This window comes from Typopeltis vanoorti, chromosome 2, assembly GCF_054136105.1.
Source record: "Typopeltis vanoorti isolate ZY-2024b chromosome 2, IOZ_Tvanoo_1.0, whole genome shotgun sequence".
NCBI lineage: Eukaryota > Metazoa > Arthropoda > Arachnida > Uropygi > Thelyphonidae > Typopeltis > Typopeltis vanoorti.
In genome coordinates this window covers 13,804,554-13,826,080 of record NC_143550.1, presented here as the reverse complement: position 1 = coordinate 13,826,080, position 21,527 = coordinate 13,804,554, and the positions used below count along the sequence as shown (strand labels likewise).

Genomic DNA, 21,527 nt, shown 5'->3' with positions numbered 1-21,527 from the left:
ATGGCTGAGGTTTTCTTCATTAGAATCGACCGAGAACAGAACATGATTAGACAAAGCACTGGCTCGTGTTCTCCTGTAACTGACATCTCTCTCTCTTATGTTCTTTAATGCATAACTCGATCAATTTTATGTTTGGCCAAAGTATGGTATATCACAGTTGCACCAAATGTGGTAGACACCGGGATATTTAAGGTTGTGATGTCTGGGTTTCGGATGGTTCACTAAAGAGCAGATTTTTGGAAGAGGAGTAAATAAAGTTCGTATGTTGTATTTCCTAAGAACCTTGACTAATTTGGGTGAGACAGAGCTTATGTATGGTATAGAAATATTACCTTTCACCATATTGGTCTCTTCATTATTGCGAGTAGGTGGATTTAATAAAAATTTGTCAATTGTTTTTAGTGAATAACCATTTAGTTGAAAAGTAGACCTGAGAATATTAAGTTCTATCTCATCATCAAGAAGAGAGCGAGCATGATGTCCTAGCGTAGAAATGATTCCAAACTTTTGAGGAGGATAATGATGGGAGTGACTGTGGAGATATCTGTTGGTGTGGGTAACTTTTCTGTAAATCAAGATTTTTAATTTCTCTGAGGAACAGGTCAGTTTGATGTCCAAAAAAGGAAGAGAACCATTAGCTTCAAACTCAGCTGTAAATTTTATGTTCAGATGTTGATTATTTAGATGTTCTAGGAAGTTCAGGAGATAGTCATGGCCATGGCTCTAAATCAGGAAAATGTCATCAATATATCTTTTCCAAATTCTTGGTTTTAAAGGATAAGAAGAGATGGCTTTAGCTTTCAGATCTTCTAAATAGATGTTCGCAAGTACAGGTGACAACGGATTACCCATTGCAAGGCCAAAATTTTGTTTATAGATGGTGTCTCGAAACTTAAAGTATCCTAATTGGATGCAGTGAGTAAGTAAGTCAAATTATATAAGTCAGTATATATATATATAAACCACTTAGCATCCCTTATCCCCCCCCCTTAAAAAAAAAGAGAGAGAGAGAGAGAGAGAGAGCCAGTCACAACCTCTACATCTGCTCAATATCTACCAGGTACCATGCAACTGTAAGCTGTTCTACTATGGCCAGATAGGCAGGACAACTGACATGGAATTGCTAAACACAAGGACTACATCCATTTCTACTATTTGGGACTTGCTGCCAATGCCTTTGACACCTGCCACAGGATTCAATGGGAAAAGGCCATCTTACTTCATAGAAGAAAATTTAAATATGAAAGGATTTTCCTAGAATTTGTTTCATCCTAAGGAACTATCCAAACCTCAACAAATCTGCTTGTATGAATCTGCCTCAAATCTGGGAAGCACATCCCTGTACATAGAATTCAGCCCAGCATCTGAGAACATCCACCCCAGCCCACTAGAAGGCTGGGGTGGATGTTCTTATGGTGGAGGCACTATTTAGGACTTGCCTTTAGTGTTCTGTTTCAGTCATACTTACCCAATGTAGTGCCTGCATGCAATATCGATCTGTTCTTTGTTCTCTGATGATATCAATTTGACTTTACTGAAATATTAATTAAAAGTTATTATATAGAAATAGTGGATATTAAAGATCCAAAATTATTTCACATCAGAATATCTGTAGAAAGTTAAGAAGTTCTGAAATTTTGACCAGAGAGTTTATGCGGATGCAATCCTCAGCATCAGAGTTGTTGTCTTAGCTTATACTACTTTAAAAGACATGAGTGCTGCCCTGGTGTTCTTTTATTAATGCATTTGATAAAGATTCACTGGCCTGATGGCTGTTTCAAACTGGTTGGTTCTCTTCAGAGACCATGCTATTCAATTTGTTCAAACTGCCAACTTATAAAAACTCTTGAGTGACCAAAAAGGACACTCAGTTAGCTCCAAAACTGGATTTCTTTTGAATCTCTGTACTCCATCCGATCATCAACCCCCGAACTTCAGCCCTGCACAACCAGAGGCAAGTGCCACCACCACCATGTCAAACTCTCATTTGCCAAAGTGGCAGACCAAACTTCAAGAATGCACAGGTCTGCTGTTCTTTTTTGGAAACCAAGAGAAAGCTTAAGAAAGCAAGAACTCTCATTCAGTACCAAAGCAGTCCTATGTCAGACAGTTGTATTTCTCATAAGTGAATTCTTGTTTGGTACGTATTATTAATTATCAAAGAAAGAGTCTTTAATATCCACTATTTTTATATAATTTACTTTGCTGAAACGAAGCTCCATGGCTCTTTCTTTGATAATTAAAAGCTATTATTTTAATTAATATATAGTATATGTTGTAATTTCCTTAAATAATATCATTATGAGGAAAAGCTAATACAGGAACTTTCTTCCTATATAAGAGCAACATAACTGAGTTGAATTCTTCCTGCATCCTAAAATCACATAACATTGGGTGGGAATCATGCCTTCATCCAAAATATCTCATCTTAAGTCACTTTCTATATGAAAGTCACAGCAAACTCCACTGAATAAACTACTAAAATCAACAGTTTCATCGCTTACTGAATTGACTTTATTAACATATTTCATTAAAAAAATAACTAAAACCACATCTGTAATTTCAAATTATGCTTTAGACTGAGAATCCTAAATAAAAAAATAAGTATGACTCTCAAACAAACTTGATACCCATTGCTCTATGAAGTGGAAAGCAATAGTTTCTTTCAGTTTTAACTGAATAAAATCCTATATGGATTAATAACCACAATAAGCCACACTCTTTCAATAAGCTGTCTCTTTTTACAGGATTTCCTCTCTGTCTTCTATTTTTAACTTACTTTTAATTTCTGCTCAAGCTTCTTATATTGAAGACACAACAATACTACAATTCTCTTCCTTCTGTTTTTTCCCTTCCAAACAGCTGAACATTTAGTGACATCGAACGTTCTTTTTACTTTGCACGTACTTTGAAATACAGTACTGCAATCACTCAGTTAACCATTGTGCACTGTCATTATTGGTTTCAGTACCTTGCTTGAAATGCTGACAGCAATTCTTTTCATATTGCAGTTAGATATTGCAAAATAGTGCAGTATCTTAAGATTTCATTAGCATGAAATCTTAACAAAATCTATCTTGAATTGTACACCAGAAATAGGAGGTGTAAAAAGGCACCAAATAGAGGAAAAACTAAGACAGGAAACCTTAGATCTGATAAAGAAAAGAAGAGATATTAAAAAAGATTTGAATGACACCAATAAAATTGAATATGCAGAAATTTGTAAAACTATATGTAAAAGGATGAAACATGAAATTAAATCATATAATACTAGGAAAATTAAAGAAACAATAGAAAACATGAAGGTCCTAAGATGAACATTATCAGTTGGAACAAAGGAAATAGATGCTGTAAGAGGAAAAACTGGTGAACTCATAAAAAATAGAGATGCAATAATCAAAAGAATTCAGGAATTTTATACTGAACTCTATAAAGAGAAAGACCGAGACATCCAAGAATCATCTATGGATAACTCGAGTGAGGAAGAACATGATGCCCCTGAGATCTTACAAGGTGAAGTAGAAATGGCACTGTGGGAAATGAAGAATGGAAAGGCCCCAGGAGGATGGAATTATGGTAGACTTCTTAAAACTGGGAGGAAGCCAGTGGCAGCCGGTGAAAATTTTAAGTGGGGGTGCTGCATATACAAAATAATAATAAAAAATTAAAAATTAAAAAATTCTTTTTTTCCTAATCAGTTACCAATTTATTAATAAATAAATTTACATATTAAAAAATTGCTTTATTAAAAATATTTTACCCTCACCACAAACAAACACCAATAATAAAAGTTTCGTATCTCACAGAAATAATGTGCGCAAGCTGCACAACCAAGCAATGTTGGAATGACCTTGTAACGTGTAATGTGCAATCACAAGCGCAAACAAATATTGGCGAGTCTGGCTGCATTTTGCCAAACGCAATAATTCTGACACTGCATTAGATTGCAGTGTATTTGTTTCGTGTAACGATAATTGAATAAATATAATTCTTTTCATATTTTCAACAGTGACATTCATAATAATTCAGCCTTGTATCTATAATAAATAAATAATTATATGTTATTTTAACAGAATAAAATAAGATTTGCAAAAAATAGTTCACCCTCACCACGAACACGCACCAATAATAAAAGTTTCATATCTCACAGAAATAGCACGTGCAAGCATATGATACACTGCCCAACCAAGCAGTGTCGGAATGACTTGTAACGTGCAATCACAAGCGCAAACGAATATCGGCGAGACTGGCTGCGATTGGTCGAACTTGATAATTCTGATACTGCGTTAGATTGCAGTGTATTTGTTTCGTAATCTAAAGCGTTAGTCAAACAATTCCAATTATTAACTACTGAATTGCTGTCAAAACATGAGCTGTAATAACCTTTAACATGTTGTATTGCATTTATATAATGTTGTAAGCAATGTTATTATTTATAAACACAAACAAATTTTAAATTTTTCATTTTTTCCTTGGGAGTGCTGCAGTGTCACAGTGCTTATGTACGGGCCATCACTGGAGGAAGCCCTGTCATCAAACAGCTGACTAAACTCTTTAATAAATGCCTAAAACAGAGAAAAATTCCAAAAAAATTGGAACAATTCACTTCTAATATTAATTTTTTTAAAAAGGGCAATAAGGAAGATATTAAAAACTACTCCCCACCATATATAAAGTCTTCACAAAAATTATAAATAATAGAATAAAATCTAAACTAGAGGGAATGCAATCCTGTGAACAAGCTGGATTTAGAAAGAATTACAATACTTTGGACCAATTCATACATTAAGACAACTCATTGAAAAATCAATTGAATACAATAAACCCTTATGTTGTCTGGTCTATATAGACTACGAAAAAGCATTTGATTCAGTTAAAACATCTGCAATACTAAAAGCACTTGAAACCCAGGGAACTGAGAAACCATATATTGAAACAATCAAACATATTTACAATAATGAACTTCTGTAATTAAATTATATAAAAACAGTGAAAAGTTCCCAATACAAAAAGGCATCCGGCAAGGCCATACTCTCAAATTATTTACAGCTGCACTAGAGGAAGTCTTTAGAAGCCTTGATTGGGAGACAAAAGGAATAAACACAAATGGAGAAAGGCTGAATCATCTGAAATTTGCAGATGATATTGTCCTAATAGCAGATAATCTTGAAGATCTGGAAGAAAGGCTAAATCAGCTAAATGAAGCCTCCAGGGTAATTGGATTAAAAATAAATAGAGAAAAAACTAAAATAATGATGAATAAATACACAACCATAGAACTGTCAAAATTGAAAGCCATGAAATAGAACAAGTTACTTCATATGTATATTTGGGCCAATTGTTATCCTTTGAGGATTGCCAAAGAAAAGAGATTGAACGAAGAATTCACCTTGGATGGGTGGCTTATGGGAAATGAGTGACATATTCAGAAGTAACATCCTTATGAGTCTAAAAAGGAAAGCTTTTGACCAGCATACTTCCTGTCCTAACATACGGAGGAGAAATGTGGACTTTAACAGAAGCCCTAAACAAAAAGCTGAGAACAACACAACATCACATGGAGAGAAGTATGCTGAAAATAACATTAAGAGATAGGAAGGCAAATACCTGGATAAGATTTAAAATAGGTGTCATGGATATTGTAAAATACATTAAACAGGTTAAGTGGAGATGGGCTGGCCATATTGTCAGATGCAGTGACAGGAGGACAAGAAAAACAACAGAGTGGAGACCAATAGATGGAGCAAGACAAAGAGGAAGACCAAGAAGAAAGTGGAGAGATGAACTGGAACAAATTGCAGGAATGAGATTGATGGGAGAGGCAAAAAACCAAATGGTCTGGAAAATCATGGGGCGACCTTCGTCCAGCAGTGGACAGAACCAAACGGTTGAAGAAGAGAAGATAATTAAATTTATGACCTTTCTTCATATAATGTCTTATGCACTAAGGAAAGTCCATTTAATTATTCCTGTAATGTGAATTGCATTACTCACATCAACTTCTTTCATAAGTTTAGTTATACAGTAAAAATTACAAATCATATGAACACATTTATTCACTAAACTTCTCAAAATGCTGTGCTTATGACATAAAAAAAAAGAATAATAATAAAATTAAAAAACAACAACATTTAACTAACAACTTCACAATTACTACATTATAACTTTAATTTGTGTGTGTGGAATATCCTGCATGATCCTACTGGAATTTGGTTATACTATTTATAGTATAACCAAGTGGAAAAACTTTCAAGATTTATTGTGTTGGAACAAAGAAGGCTTTATATGAACATTCACGTATATGTTAGATCCTGAAACATGGTGAGATGAAGATGAATGAGGCCACAGACACTGCAGTTAGGTTAGTTCATCCTATACAACATCATCTGCCTCCTTATGCTAATTACAGTAAATCAATAAAGAAAAACTAATATCCAAGAAGTAGAGATAATGTAGCAGAGACAAATTAATATTAAACTATTCTAGATTAATCCAGAAATTAAACTGTGGTAGTCCAGTCTACAAACTGTAAAGAGGAAGTTGTTCTTACTTAGCTCTGCATAAGTCATTCATCTTACACAATTCATCCCTTAATGGGCAATGCACACTTGTATGTGAGTACTGTTATTCTATTTTGACAGGTTGTCCTCATTTCTCTAATGAACATCATTATTTTACTGCCTTATGTGCTCAGGCCTGTTATATTAATCAATATCATTGTATTAATTTTATCTTTTATACAGCATGAAACATTTATATGCTAATTTTACATTATACTTATAGACAGTGGTGTGTTGGTAAATTTTTAACAACCGGCTCGCTTTATGTGACCCAGGGCAAGTGCAGAGGTAGAGGGCCCCACACTGGCAAAGCAAGTGCCCTAAACTATTTATTTTTGAGGGGCATTGCTATTCTGTTTTGCACAAGGCCCTGCAAATTATAGAACCAGGGCTGATGTGACCAGGGAAAAAATGTGGGGAAAGAGGGAAAAGCCGGCGTGGAATATTCTGCCATCATGTTTTTTCACATATTTATCTGTGAGTCTAGATCGGGGCAATATTCACGAGAAATTGCACTATGACGGCAAATTACAATGAAAATTTAAAGGTATTTAATTGATGAATATTTCACATCGGTCTCTGACAGGATACATAGTGAGTTTTCAAATCCATTCATGAAGCAAATTGTGATAATAACAAAACTAAACAATAATTCAATATTTATTTTTATTGAAAAATATTTTTCCAAAATTTTTATAATAATTTCCAAACAGAAATTTGATTTTCACTAAAAAGTTTTCTCCTTTTTCTGTCATATCCTCATATCTGTGGCCAATCTGTGATTTTTATATATCCACGAATTTACGAAAGGTGTAGCATCCCATTCTTTTAATTCTTTTAATCCAGTAAATTAATCGTCATGAAATCAGAAATATGTTCAACTGTTAAACTGTTTCTAAGTTTTGAACATATCACGTTCATTAAACTAAAACCTCTTTCAGCTTCAGCACTACTGACTGCTATAGTGTTAATTATTTTTCTAGCTGTTTTAATTGTTGTAGGAACTGATTCAGTTTTTCCTTTTATGTTGTCATCCACAAAATCTCGAAAATCATTTTTATTTATCTGGTATTTCAAAACTTCAGTTAATTGATCTAATTTTCTTTCTCCTTCCATCCAAGGTGAAGTTAATTTTTCATAAGGCCATGTGGATTCATCTAGTAAATCAAATAGTTCTAAGTCTTTATTAGCTTTGCTGGGTAAAAGTCGCAAATTCATAAAATAAATAATTTTGTCAAGCAATTTTTCTTTGGAAAATGACATTATTTTTGTGTCGTTATAAAATGGAATATCTTTATATTTGTCAGATTCCGTTAACTCATTAATTTGTTGCTCATGCTTTCCGTGATTGTTTTTAAGAAGTTCAAAAGCACGTATTGTATGCTTTATTAACGTTTGAGCTTTGGTTAAATTTGTTTTTCGGGATTGAAGGCCAAGTGAAAGTAAAGAAAATTCTTTGAGAATGTCTATCATTAGAGCCAGAACTTTAAAAAAATTTATATTTGTTAATCTTTTTGCCATACCTGTATAAACTGCAGACTGAGCAAAATGCTGATACAAAGCAGGTATGTTCGCCATACTGATTTAGCAGATTGCAAACTACATGCGGCCCATTGTGGCCCGAGAACTCGCCCAATTTTAATAATCTCTATATCGAGTTCTTTTGCTATAGCTGCAGGTTCTATTTGTATTTGATTGGTGATAAATTGAATAAATTTTATCTAAAAATATTTCAAAATGATTTGTTTGTTTTATATCAGTAATGGAATCGTCAAATGCTAGCTGACGCCTATGATTTAAACAATGCCAAACAATTATTTTTGGAAATTTTTCCATCAATTTGTTAGCCACTCCAGACTTCCTCCCTAGCATTGTACTGGCACCGTCAGTACAAAAAACTATTAAATTTGCTTGTAAATATTCATAATCAAAACCAAATTGATTCCATGTGGACATTAAAATATTTTCTGCAGTTGTAGATATCAGTTCTTTCAATGCAACAAACAACATAACTGGATTGGAGATGGATGGTACACTACATTGTAAATAGATTTCTGAAGTACTTCTTTTTGAAATTGTGGATGCTTCATCAATTATAATGCAAATTTTAGAATTCTCGTTGATCACATTTTTAAATATTTTTATTCTAATTTCATTTGCAATATGCTCTGCAATATTTGTAGCACTATATTGTGTATGTAAACAATTTCTTCTGTTAACACCGTTTTTTGCTTGAAATTCTAGTGTCCCTTCAATATCAGCTAAGGGTCTATTTTGTTTTATATACAGTGTTAAATATTTTCACAGTAATTTCAATCAGTTCAGAATTAATTTTTTCTATTAAATTCGGTATAGCATTATTAGCTGATTTCCTTAATAAATCTTGTACAAGACTATGTGATTTTGACAAATTATGTTCTCAAATTTTTTTTCTCAAAAAAGCCTGTCTAGAACATTTATTGCTTCCATTTGGGGCAATCAAATATATACTCCATTCTTTTGATACATGCACACGTTTCTCCACAGATACTCCTAAATGTCCTCAATTTCCAACTTTGAAACAATCTTTGCATCCCAATTTCCCTTCCTTTATATCAAGCCATTTATACTGTTCTAAAAAAGTTATTAGTTGTTTTCGATAATGAAATGAAAATAAGGAATTTTCATGAAAAAATGAAAATAAAGAATTTTCATTATCGTCACAGATCGAATCTTCTACAATATTTGAAGAATTTGATTCTTCACAAAATTCTATTGTATCTTCAGATGTCTTTGTTTCTGCTTCTTCAAATTTTGTCCTTTTAATGTTTAAGAAGTTTCGTAAATCGCTTTGCCTCTTCGACATTTTGAATAGCAAGGGCTGGAGAAAAAAATTTTCTTAACATTTTTCTAATGGAAAGGCATTATGTTGTTCTTACATACATTTATTAAAAAAACAGAATATTTATTGTTGCTTATTTCTATTTCATTTTTTCAACCAACGGCTATCTGCTTTTTCGACCACAAAACTCTAACCCTGATTAAAATTATTTTAATTATAAACAAAAAAAAAAAAAAAAAAAACGAAATAAAAACATATAAAGAAAATTTTCCTATATTACCTATCCTGTATTCTGATACAACTTACCTATCCTGTAATCTATTTTACCTACAACGATTATTATTATGTATTATCAAATGAAATCCTGAACAAAAAATAAAAAAAAATGTAACGCTAATATTACCACCCATTTATGACTGGCACAATTATACACTGTGAGTAATCAATCAAATGACCAGAGACTATAGCTGTCGCAATGAATTTTTATATTTATCAATAGTGCAACAATTGTTGCAAGTTCTTGGAAATTCGCCGAAAAATAAGGCATTATTGTTTATTCAAATGCCCAGTACGGGAGTTTTGATAACGTGTTTGTGTTTTAATGAATACAGACATTGTTTAGTAAATAAAATCGTTTCCAAATTCCCATTCGTAAATTGAGTTTATGTTTAGTGAATTCTCCTTTATGCATTTATTTTTGATGATAATAATATATGTAAGTGTTTATTATACAGTTTCAAAATATTTACGAGAAAAAGTATATACTATCATTCATTATCTATCCTTTCATAAAGAATTTTAATAACTGGCTTACCCGACTTAAAAACATTAACAACCGGTTTGCACGAGCCGGTCCCAACACACCTATACTTATACGCTTGTTTTAGTATCATTATAGTATGTTTTTTTTAAAAAAAAAATTTTAATCTTTGACTTTCAGCATTGTAACATAAGCTAGAATACACTGATAAATATCAAACCAAATTGTTCCAGAAGAGAAATATCAGAATGTTTTGAGTTGTCAGTCAGTGTGGAGTGTATCTCCTTATCCATAACTTCGGCATACTTAATGGCTGTGGAATTAGATAAACCAAAACAATTCTTTATTCTCAAGTAGTTCCTTAGAACATATTGCTGCTACCATACACCTTTGATAAGACTTCCTCTGAGCAAATGACTATTTATTAGATTTCTTTTTGCCATTGCACTTCCATTTTTTACTGATGTCAGCTTCATTTGCAAGAACTAATTGATTTCTTAATACAGTGGTTAGGATGATATCTGTGATAGCATTTAGAATCCATTTCCTTGCAGTATCACTGGTACACAGTATTAATGAAAATTGGTATGCCCATATTTTTAAATATAATCTTCATTCTGTACAGTAATTTTTGTGAGTCATTCTCTCAATTTTTTTAGTGGTTGTCCTAAAAAGATAGATTACTGCATACCTTTTAATTTTATAATTTCCCTAAGGAAAACTATTTGTTACTTTTCTTTGAATTGTTTTCTTTCAATTTATTTTGATAAACTTTTTTTGTTTGTTTAGTTAGTTACTGGTTTTAAAGCCAAAGACTTCAGCATAGTATCAGCACTGAAACCATGCAATAAATTGAAAAACAGATCTCTTAATTTAGTCCCAATTGAATCACACAGGGTACTTGTTACCCCCAAACCTGGAAAGGAAGGATCTGACTACATTAATGGAACCTTTTTACAGGTGAGAATTTAACATTCAGTTTAAAATTCATATAAAGAACAGATCAACAGAGAATGTTAAAATTAAATAGCAAATTATCAGCATAAAAATTAAGTTTGCCTTTTGTAATAGTAATTATTTTAATGTTGTCATTATATTTAAAAAAAGTTGAACGGTTTTTTTATATGCAGGACACTGCATGATATACAGGTAACCCTTGTATAATGCATATGTTAGGTTCCGTAGAAATGCCACATTATATAAATCTCGTTATGCGAGACTCGGATCACATAAAAAAAGTAGGGTTAGGTTCCGAAATCGGTTTTTTAAAAAATATATATACACACACACACACATATATATAAACAACAATGATATACTCAACAAAAATATATTTTTATTTAATCAGGTAATTCATGTAAGTTAAAAAAAACATATAAACTATGAAACAAAAAATACATATTTTAAAATTAAAAATTGTATTGCACATAATGCACAAATGTTTTAGGCAAAATAAAATAAAGTGCATACTTTAATCATCATCACTGTCTTCAAAAGTAACATTTCGTAGATGTTCTTTATTTCAAGTGGCCAGACATCGTCATCACTTGAAATCTCTTATTATTATTACTACTACTACCCAAGACCCCATGGAGTCAAAGACTCATCATTTATAATTCTAATTGCATGCTTCGGCTGGTTTAATTATCAAGAAGTCAGTAATAAAACCTTACTTACCACTATGCTGCAATTTTTTTTATTAAGTTCATGACATGGAGCTAAACAAATATCCAATTATCTTGTGAATTTTCTGGGACGCTCTATTGAGCGCTTCTTTAAAACATATTGCTGTTCCCATACACCCTTGATAAGACTTCCTCTGAGCAAATGACTATTTATTAGATTTCTTTTTGCCATTGCAATTCCATCTTTTACTGATGTCAGCTTCATTTGCAAGAATAACTTCTGCTAATTTCTTTAAACTGAATTCTTTAAGGATTCGTCACAATCAGAACTTTGTTCATTTTGACGTCATCTATTAATTATACCAGTTCCTCCTAATTTAAATCTATTTTCCCATCAGTTAATTTACCAATTTCGTTTTCAACCATATCGCAAAAGCCCTCTAAGTGGCCATTACTATAAAAGTAAATTTTTTACATAAAAAAGCATTACATATTGTATGTAACTCATCAGAAAATAAAGTGAACTCAGCTTGAGATTAACACTTATGATTTTTAATGTGCTTTCCTGGCAGAAAACGAAAACTATTTCAATCGTCTTCATTTACTGTAAATAACTGACGTACATGCATGCTGAAGGATATTTCCCCTAATATAAATTTGTTACTTATAACTACATATGCAATAAGGGTAGATGCAAATTTAATGAACATAAAATTTGATTTTTAAGTCATGCAGTGAAAAATATATGAAAAGATATAGGGTTACTACAATTTGCAGACTGCGTTATATTGAAACCGCATTGAACAAGGGTTACTACAATTTGTAGACCGTGTTATACGAGGGTTACCTGTGTATTATTAATTACTTGAGATAACATTCCAAGTAAATAGCAGACAAAGTAGTAGAAGATAAAAGGTTAAGGTTATCAAATATGGTATATTATTAATTACTTGAGATAATATTCCAAATAAATAGCTGGCAAAGTAGTAGAAGATAAAAGGTTAAGGTTATCAAATCTGGTATTTGAAGCAAAAAGATAAAGACTAAGATGCAAGTATTTAACATACTCTAATAAATTCATATTTATGAATTTAGGGACACAAATAACACAATCTTTTATTTTACAAAATAATTTGTAAAATAACTTGATGTTTCGACCCTTGTATTGAGGTCATCATCAGAAGGATACATGTGTATAGGAACCAAGCTACTTGCTGTTGCACTCTATAAAGGTAAATTAAATCTACGTTATTGACTAATCTTTTTCTTAGCCTGACCTCTAGTGATAAAAAAAAAATAAATAAATAAAAGCCACAATAAACTCTGCTAAAGTCCTCATGTACTAAGATTCATCTAGAATTGTACAGTTCATATTGTTATATTACGATTATCTTCTAGATTTGTACAGTTCAGGTTGCTATTGAATGTTCAGGGAAAAAAAAACACTTCACCAAGTCTTCTTGTATTGAGATTTTTCTTTGTGGTTGCTATGAAGGTTGCAGATGGGTCCTCCACATTCTTGGAATGGTTAGACCATTTTTATTCAGATTCGGATTATGTTTGAGCATTTCACATGCTTCTTTGAATTTCTACTTGAACCAGGTTTTGGTGCAGTGTAGGGACTTGGTACCTTTCCAATCAATCAACACATTAAATACCTCCAAAATGGAGGTATTTAATGTGTCGTTTGTGTTCATCCTTCCTGATTGGGATGGTTCATCCTGTTTCCCCTATGTGTGTATGGTATGTTGCATGTGCATTGTATTTTGTAAACCCCTGGGTGGGCTAGGTGTATCAGAGGATCCGTGGAAGAACTGAGTAGGTGTCTTAATTTTGTAGGGGGTTTAAAGGTGGTTTTGATGTTGTATTTGTGTAGTGTTCTGTCTATTTTTTCAGAAATGCCTCTAACATATGGTATGGCAATAGCATTCTTGAAATCTGTTTTTATTAGTGGTATCTCTGTGGAGGATCTTGTGAATGGTTTTTATACTGTATCCATTTTTTATAAAGGTATGTTTGATGATCTCATATTCATGCTTAAGAGCTGTTCATTTGAACAAATAGTTTGAGCTCTGTGTTTAAGGGTGCTTATGATCCCTAGTTTTTTTGTTGGGTGGTGATAAGAAATTTTGTGTATGTACTGGCCTGTGTGTGTAGGTTTCTGGTAGACTGAGAAGGAGAGACAGCCTGAAGGAAGACGTGTGTCTAGGAACGGAAGAAAGTTGTTTTTTCTATTTCAATGGTGAATTGGATGTGTTTGTGTTGTTTGTTCAGGTGGCTAAGGAATGTATTTAGTGCTTCGTGGCCGTGGGGCCAAATCTCGAAAATATCGTCGACATATCTGAGCCAAATTTTGGGCTTTAGGCATGCTGACTCTAGAGCTTGTTGCTCAAAGTCTTCCATATAAAAGTTCGCTATTGGGGGGGGGGGGGGAGAAGTGGTAAAAATTGTTTTGCCACACGAAATACCTGGAGCAGAAGATGTGGGCTAAGAGGGCTGTGATGTCATGTGGAAATATGTTCTGTAAGAGCAAGATAGTATCATTGATTGGGACATTGGTGAAAAGGGAAGTTATGTCAAAGCTGACTACTAGATCTTGGTCGTTGAGTGTAATGTTTTTAATTTTGTTTATGAAATGTGTATTTTTTATGTAGGAAGGGGAATGACCTACTAATTCCTTGAGTGTGGCCACTAATTTTTTGGCTAATTGGTAATTTGGGCTGTTGATTCCTTCCACAATTGGATGTAATGGTGTGTCTGTTTTGTGTACTTTTGGCAGGCCATAAATTCTGGGCGCGCAGGCATACTGTGGTATTAATTTTTTAATTGTTTCTTCTGGCCACGTGTTTACTGATTTAAGTAATTCACTTGTTTTTTTGTTACGTTGCATGGGGGTTGTAATTTACCATTTGGTAGGTGTTGTGGTCCGATACCAAATGGTTCATTTTTTCTATGTAGGTTGTCCGATTTAAAACAACAGTGGCATTCCCTTTATCTGCTTTTGTGATAATAATGTCATGATTATTTTTTTAGGGATTTGAGGGCCAGTTTTTCCGCTTTGTTTAGGTTGCTGCTCAATTTTTTGTTTGAATTTATTAAACAAGCAGTTTCCATCCGTATTTTGTCAGCTAAATTGGCGGGGAGCGATCTTAAACCTCTCTCGATATGATAAATTATGTCAAGTTTATTTACTGACCGCAGCGCAATGGCGTAGTTTAACTCTTTCTCCAACAGCACGAGTTCACCTTGGGTGAGATTGTAATCTGACTGGTTGATAACCAGACAGTTGTCCGATGGTGGTTGGTTGCTCCTAGCTTCATTTGTGGGTGATGGCTGCTCCTTTCGTTATGGCGTCGTAATTGTCTTGTGCTTTCCTGTAGTTTTAATGCTTGAACCTTCTTTATCAATTGTTCTTTGTTTTTGAGTAATAGGTGCTTGGCCGAGTCGTCTGTGATCTTGTCCAAAATATCCCAGATTTCTGGATTAATGTAACTGGATAGCTCAAATTTTAGTTGTAACACTTTGGCTTGAGTAGATGTTTTTTCGTGCCTCGTGGATCTGTTCCCTTAACAACACTTTTTCTACCCTGGCATAGATACGGAGCGCTTTAGCTGATGTAAATTTCTTCTTTAGTTCAATGCAGTTGGTATTAAGTTGCTGTCTCTACATCGTTTCAATCATAATATAACATATAACATATTACAATATAACATATTGTAATATAACAATATGAACTGTACAATTCGAGATGAATCTTAGTACGTGAGGACTTTAGCAGAGTTTATTGTAGTTTTTATTTAATTTTTTTTTTATCACAAAAGGTCAGGCTTAGAAAATGATTAGTTAACAACGTAAATTTAATTTACCTTTATAAAGTACAACAGCATGTAGCTTGGTTCCTATACACATGTATCCTTCTGATGATGACCTCAATACAGGGGTCGAAATGTCAAGTTATTTTATTAATAATTAGTAAAATAATCTTTTCAACATGTGTGTTTTGTGTCCCTAAATTGATAAATATGAATGCTGATCACCGTGTAACCTTAAAAGAAAGATACTCTAATAAATGTTGCTAAATTTTTATAGTAAAGAAGTAATATGTTTATCATGAGCTATAAATTAGAGAGATAACTTTAAAAAAAAAAAAAAGGGAGGGGGCTTTGGTTATTTTATTCCATGAGCATAATTGCAATAACTTTACAATTCTATGAGCATAATTGCCTTTACAAGAAGAGGTGATGCTACTGCAACAGTATAAAAGCATATTGGGAGGAAGAAAGGGAAAAAAAATTATTCCTAAAGGACATGTGAAAAGTTTCTTTATCCCTAACTTTTCAAAGATCTGTGTATGAGCCATCAATCATGGCTAAAGGGCAGGTAGTGGTTGATCAGTGGATCGACTTTCGAGGAAGAGCTGACAATTGCCAATTTCTTAGCCCTAAACCTTAACACGTGTTTAAGGTTTAGGGTTAAGGTCTATTCAACTATATATTATACTGAAATAGTGCAAGTTCTACAGTCAGTTTTTAACCATGGAGGTGGGGAGGAAAAAACCCTACCTGCTTGTGCCAAAGATTGACTGATCTGAGATCAGCAACTAGACTTGAATCTATAACAGCTTTCTTTAAGCTGTCTAATAACAATGCTATTTCTACAGGACTATGCAAGCACCTATACTGAAATAAAGTAATCCAAAAAAAAAAAAAATGTATTAATTGCCTGGTTTAAGATTTGGGGGGAGGGGGATTAAAAACTAGTTGGTTGGAGAGTGGGTATGCTACCCACTCTCCAACCAATACATCCTGCCTTGGGCATGGATGTTTGTAGAAGCCTGCTCTAGAAACTGTTCTAGAGAGCTGTACATGCTCTAGACAAGCATGTGTAGCTCTTTGAGTTTAGAAGGCTTGTCTTTTTTTTTTAAGTTAAATGCTCTTATTTCCTGATAACTATCATCATCAAATTCCTGACGTACTGTCAAGGGGTGTACAGGATATTATGATAGTACTAAATGAAAAATTCACACCATTACTAACTTCTTATCAACCATTTCCTCTAAATCAATCTGTTATCTGTCTAGACTCCAACATTATCAAATATTTCTGTTTCTAAGGCACTTTGTACTGTATCAGTCCACCTATATCTTGGTTTTCCTCTGGGTCTTTTTCCTGCTATCCTGGCAGAGAACACTTGTTTTGCTAATCTTTCCTCTCCCATTCTGTTTAAGTGGCCACACCACCTGAGATTAGCTCTATTAACACATTCCTGATTGCTCAGGTTCTTTCCTAATATCCTTGTTTTTAATATGATATTGCCATTGATGCCATCTCTTCTTACCCCCTAATCTTTCTCAGGACTCTCATATCTGTGATCTGTAGTGTTTGGTCAAGTGTTTTATTTCTAACCCAGCTCTCAGATCCATAAGTTAAAATTGCTTGGAACACTGACTTGTATACAGCTAATTTAGTGTTTTGACTAATTTCTTTCTTATTCCATCTAAATTTATTCAGTTGACTTCCTACCATATTGGTTTTGTTGATTCTGTTGTCTGTTCCCATATTTAATTTACAGTCTTCACTAAAAATTGTGTCTAAGTATCTAAAATATTTTACTTGTTCTATGGGTTCTCCATTCACAATGCAGTTTATATTTTCAATGTTTCTGCCTAATTTCATTGTCCTTGTCTTGTTATTGCTGATTTTCATACCAAATTTATTACAACAGTTATTCAATTTAGTCAGGGAATCTTACAGACTTGCCTTTCATAGACCTACAAAACTTAAATACAGATCTTTGTTATATTCCCACGATTTCTCAACTATTTGTCATAAAGTAAAAATCAGATCCTGACAGCCTCTATTTGGCCTGAATCCAGCTTGTTGGATTCTGGCCAAATATATGTTGAATTCTTCACCAAGCTTCCCTTCCACAATTTTCAAAGTATACTTCCATAAATCTTACCAGGAGCACTCAGTAGTGAAATGCCTCTGTAATTCTCACATTGTTTTATTTCCCTTTTTTGTATATGGGCACTATGAGAGCTCTACTCCAATCATCTGGAATTCGTTCCCTCTGTCCAGGCCTTGTGAGCTATGCCATGCAGCCACTGCAAGACCTATTCCTCCATACTTGAGCATTTCTGATCAAATATCAGCTATTCCTGCTTCCTTTCCACATTTCAGGCTTTTGGCTTTTTTTTTTTTTTTTTTTTTTTACTTCAAGTATGGATATATATTCCTGATTGCATTGCCTGTTGAGTGTTTTTTATAACTGTGCTGTCACTGCTTGTTTCATTTAGCAATTTTTCAAAATAATTACTCCATACTTCAAGGATATCTTTTTCTCCAGGTTTCATGTCACCGTTATCATCTATAATTCCTTTTACAGTACTCTTTTCTCCATTTCTGAGCTTTTTCAACAGCCTCCAGATTATTTTGAGATATTTTGGATATTTATTTTCTATGTTCTTGCCAAACTCTTCCCATGACTAGTATTCCACAGTGTTGAGCTTTCTTACATTTGTCTCTGTATTCTCTAAGAGCACAAACTGACTTATTTGCCAGGAACTATTGATATGCTTTCTTCTTTTCCTTCACTGTCTTTAACTTCCTGTGTCCACAATGGAGTTACATGCCTCTCTGGCTGAATCAATCAATGTTTTCTTCATGGCTTGCCACTGAATTTCCAAGGTTTGGTTCCTGTTCTCAAACTGTTTCGTTTTTTCTTGAATAATATTTGTGTATTTTGGTCTACAGTTCACATCTTAGAGCTGCTCAACTTTATTCACTTTAAAACTTTCTTACATGCTATTTTCAAAATGAAATTCAATTTTATCCTGCTGAAGATGAAATGGTGATCACTTCCAATTTCAAATCCTCTGTACACTCTTCTGTCCTGCACCAGTGAGAAAACATCTTATTTTATTCTTATTTACTTATTCCTTTCTCTTCTCTCCATGTGAATTTATGTACATTTTTAGGGGATATAGAAGCAGGATTCCTTGAAGAGATAGGTGAATTTAATTTATTGAGCTTTGATGGAGGAAACATCTGTTTCCAGTGGACAAGTCTTTGTATGCATAGGCCAATATGGCTATATTCCTGGAATTTGATTTGGTTAAAAGTAAACCAAATAGCAGAATTAAATTTTATGATTAGAATGTATGCAGGAATCTCTGTCTAATTGAATTAATAAAGAACATTTTGTCAGAATCCTTATTTCTTCAATCTGTATCTTTTGGCTTGTATAGGACATGCCATTAATCTATCAAAAATCGGAATATAAAGGACAGGTGGAAAAGTTTGGTATTTGAATAGAAATGCTTGATACAAAAGTTTTACAGTGTACAAAAGTTATGCTGTGTGATTCAGGACTGGTCACAAGGGATGAATTTTATGATTTGAGCAGAACTCTAATGGCACCCATCAGTAAAAAAAAAAAAAAAGGAAGGAAAATACAGTTGACTCTTACCATAGCAAAGCCTGCTACAACAAACTTACTCACTATAACAAACTTCCAAAATTACTTAGCAAAACTCCATAGGTACAATGCCCATGCTATTCGAAAAATTCACTATAGCAAACTATCCATTATAGCAAAATATTCTTTTGGTCCTTACCACTTAATAATAGCAAGAGTCAACTAAAAAATTGAATGTGAGAATTAAGCAATTAGATGGCATATTGACCCGTGTATTATGTGAGAATGTGCAAGAGAATTATCAGCTCCTCTGACCAAACTGTTGGACTTTTCCATAGTACTGGGGTAGGTGAACCAATGGAGTAGAAAGAGGGCAAAATAGTACCACAGTATAAAGGAAGCTCCAAGACAGAAGTACTAAATTATTGGCCGATTAGCATCTCAGGAGTGTTGGTTAAGATATTGGAGAAATTGGTAAAAGACAGACTTCTGGACTAGGTGGATAGGACTATGATACTCTATCATACTGCCCCTTATAGAGTATCATAGGACTATGATACTCTATAAATACTCTATGATACTCTGCCCCTTATAGAGTATCATAGGACTATGATACGCTGTAAGGGGCAGCATGATTGAAGGATAGGACTTGCCTTAGTTATTTGCTTACTTTTTATAATAAAGGGACAATGGAGCTGGATAGGGGAAATAACTACTCAGTGATATTGCTAGAGTTTGCAAAGGATTTGACAGGATTTCACATAGAACTCTTGCATAAATTGAAGTAATTGAAGGTGGTTATGGATCAGATAGTAGCTGATGAACAAATATGAAAAAGTTGTTTATGAAGGAGTTGAGTCCAGAAGAAGGCAGGTGACCAGTAGTGTACCACATGGCTCAGTACTTTGCCCTCTGTTTAATTTGTGCATCAGCGATATAGGAAATGTTCAGTTGTTTGCTGTTGACACTAAACCGCAAAAAGTGATGCAGAGATCCTGTAGGAAGACTTAAACAGTTTGGCAGTGTGGGCAAAGGTAAATAGCTACCAGTTTAATGTAGCCAAATGTAAGATGATACACTTTAGGAAGAATGTGTGAGCAGGGCTAATCTTAGGTTGTATATGGTCACTTAGGGGAAAGAATGATTAGCAAAACTGCATGGCCTTTTTTTTTTTTACACGATTTCTAAATAACACGGTTTAGAAAGTAAAGGCGATTCTGTTTTTACATGGTATGTTTTGATTTAACAAGATTCAAATGGTGCTTATTTTTAAAATTTCTGTTTGAATTCAGTTCTGTTAAAAAGGGTATTTCCATTATAATTATCATTTCCTAGAACAATACATATGTACTTATAGTTGAATTTTAGGGAACCCCTTGATGTTTTTAAATATCAGGGATTACTCTATGCTACAGAATGTAGCCAATTGTGGCGATAACAACAAAAAAAATCTATTTTTGTAATTACGATTCCCTGAAGTTAAGCAGAAGGGTGCTATGCTGATTCCTCAAAGTTAAGTTGGTTTATTGTGGAAGGTCCACCTATATAAATCTGCTTGGAAGGAGTTGAGCTGTTTGCTAAACAATCATTTCTTGTTTACATGTCTTGTATATCAGCTGGAGAAGGTTCAACATCCTTAGGGAAATATTTTGGATTGAACAAAGCTACTGTGAGAATGATTAAGAAAAATGAAGAGGCCATTAGAAAATCTGTTCTTTATGGAACAAAATTAGGTGCCAAGTTGTCATCGTTACGAAAGGCATTATAAAAGTGAATTTGGAAAAGGCCCTATGCATGTGGGTAGAAGATTGCTCATAAAAAGGAATACCTTTAGATGAAAAATTAAACAGAAAGCATTGCGGTTGTACAAAAACAGATTCAGGAAAAGGAGCCAACAACATCAAACAACTGTTGTGATTTTTCTGCAAGCACAGGTTAGCTTAAAAAATTTCTCAAAAGATACGTGCTTCATAATGTAAAATAAAAGGAGAAGCAGCAGCTAGGGAATTCCTTTCAAAACTGTCCAAAATTATTGAAAATAGTGGCTATATTCCTGATCAAGTTTGGAATGCAGATGAGATTGGCCTTTTATTGGAAAAAAATGCCATGTAGAACTTATATAGTGAAATAACAAAATAAGTGTTGTTGGCTTTAAAGCGGGTAAGGATCGTGTGACTGTTATTTTGCAGCAGTGCTTCAGGAGATCATATATTAAAACCATTACTCATTAATTGATCCCTAAGACTACGTACAATGAAAGGTGTGGATTTTAACACGTTACCAGTGTACCGGAAGGCAAACAAAAAGTTTCGGTTACAAAAGAAATTTTTAATGAATGGTTC

The 21,527-nt window shown here is 33.5% G+C and overlaps 1 protein-coding gene across 2 annotated transcripts in view; it reads left to right on the top strand.

Moving 5' to 3' along the window:
* LOC150108836 (putative receptor-type tyrosine-protein phosphatase mosPTP-1) overlaps positions 1–21,527 on the top strand; it is a 902,991-nt gene that overhangs the window by 859,070 nt on the left and 22,394 nt on the right. For both annotated transcript variants that reach the window (XR_016549344.1, XM_090403658.1), the window contains exon 21: positions 10,931–11,101. Coding sequence is in view for 1 of the 2 variants with exons in the window: in XM_090403658.1 (XP_090259784.1) it covers positions 10,931–11,101 (171 nt within the window). In the remaining variant the exon portion in view is untranslated. The remainder of the gene's footprint in view (positions 1–10,930; positions 11,102–21,527) is intronic.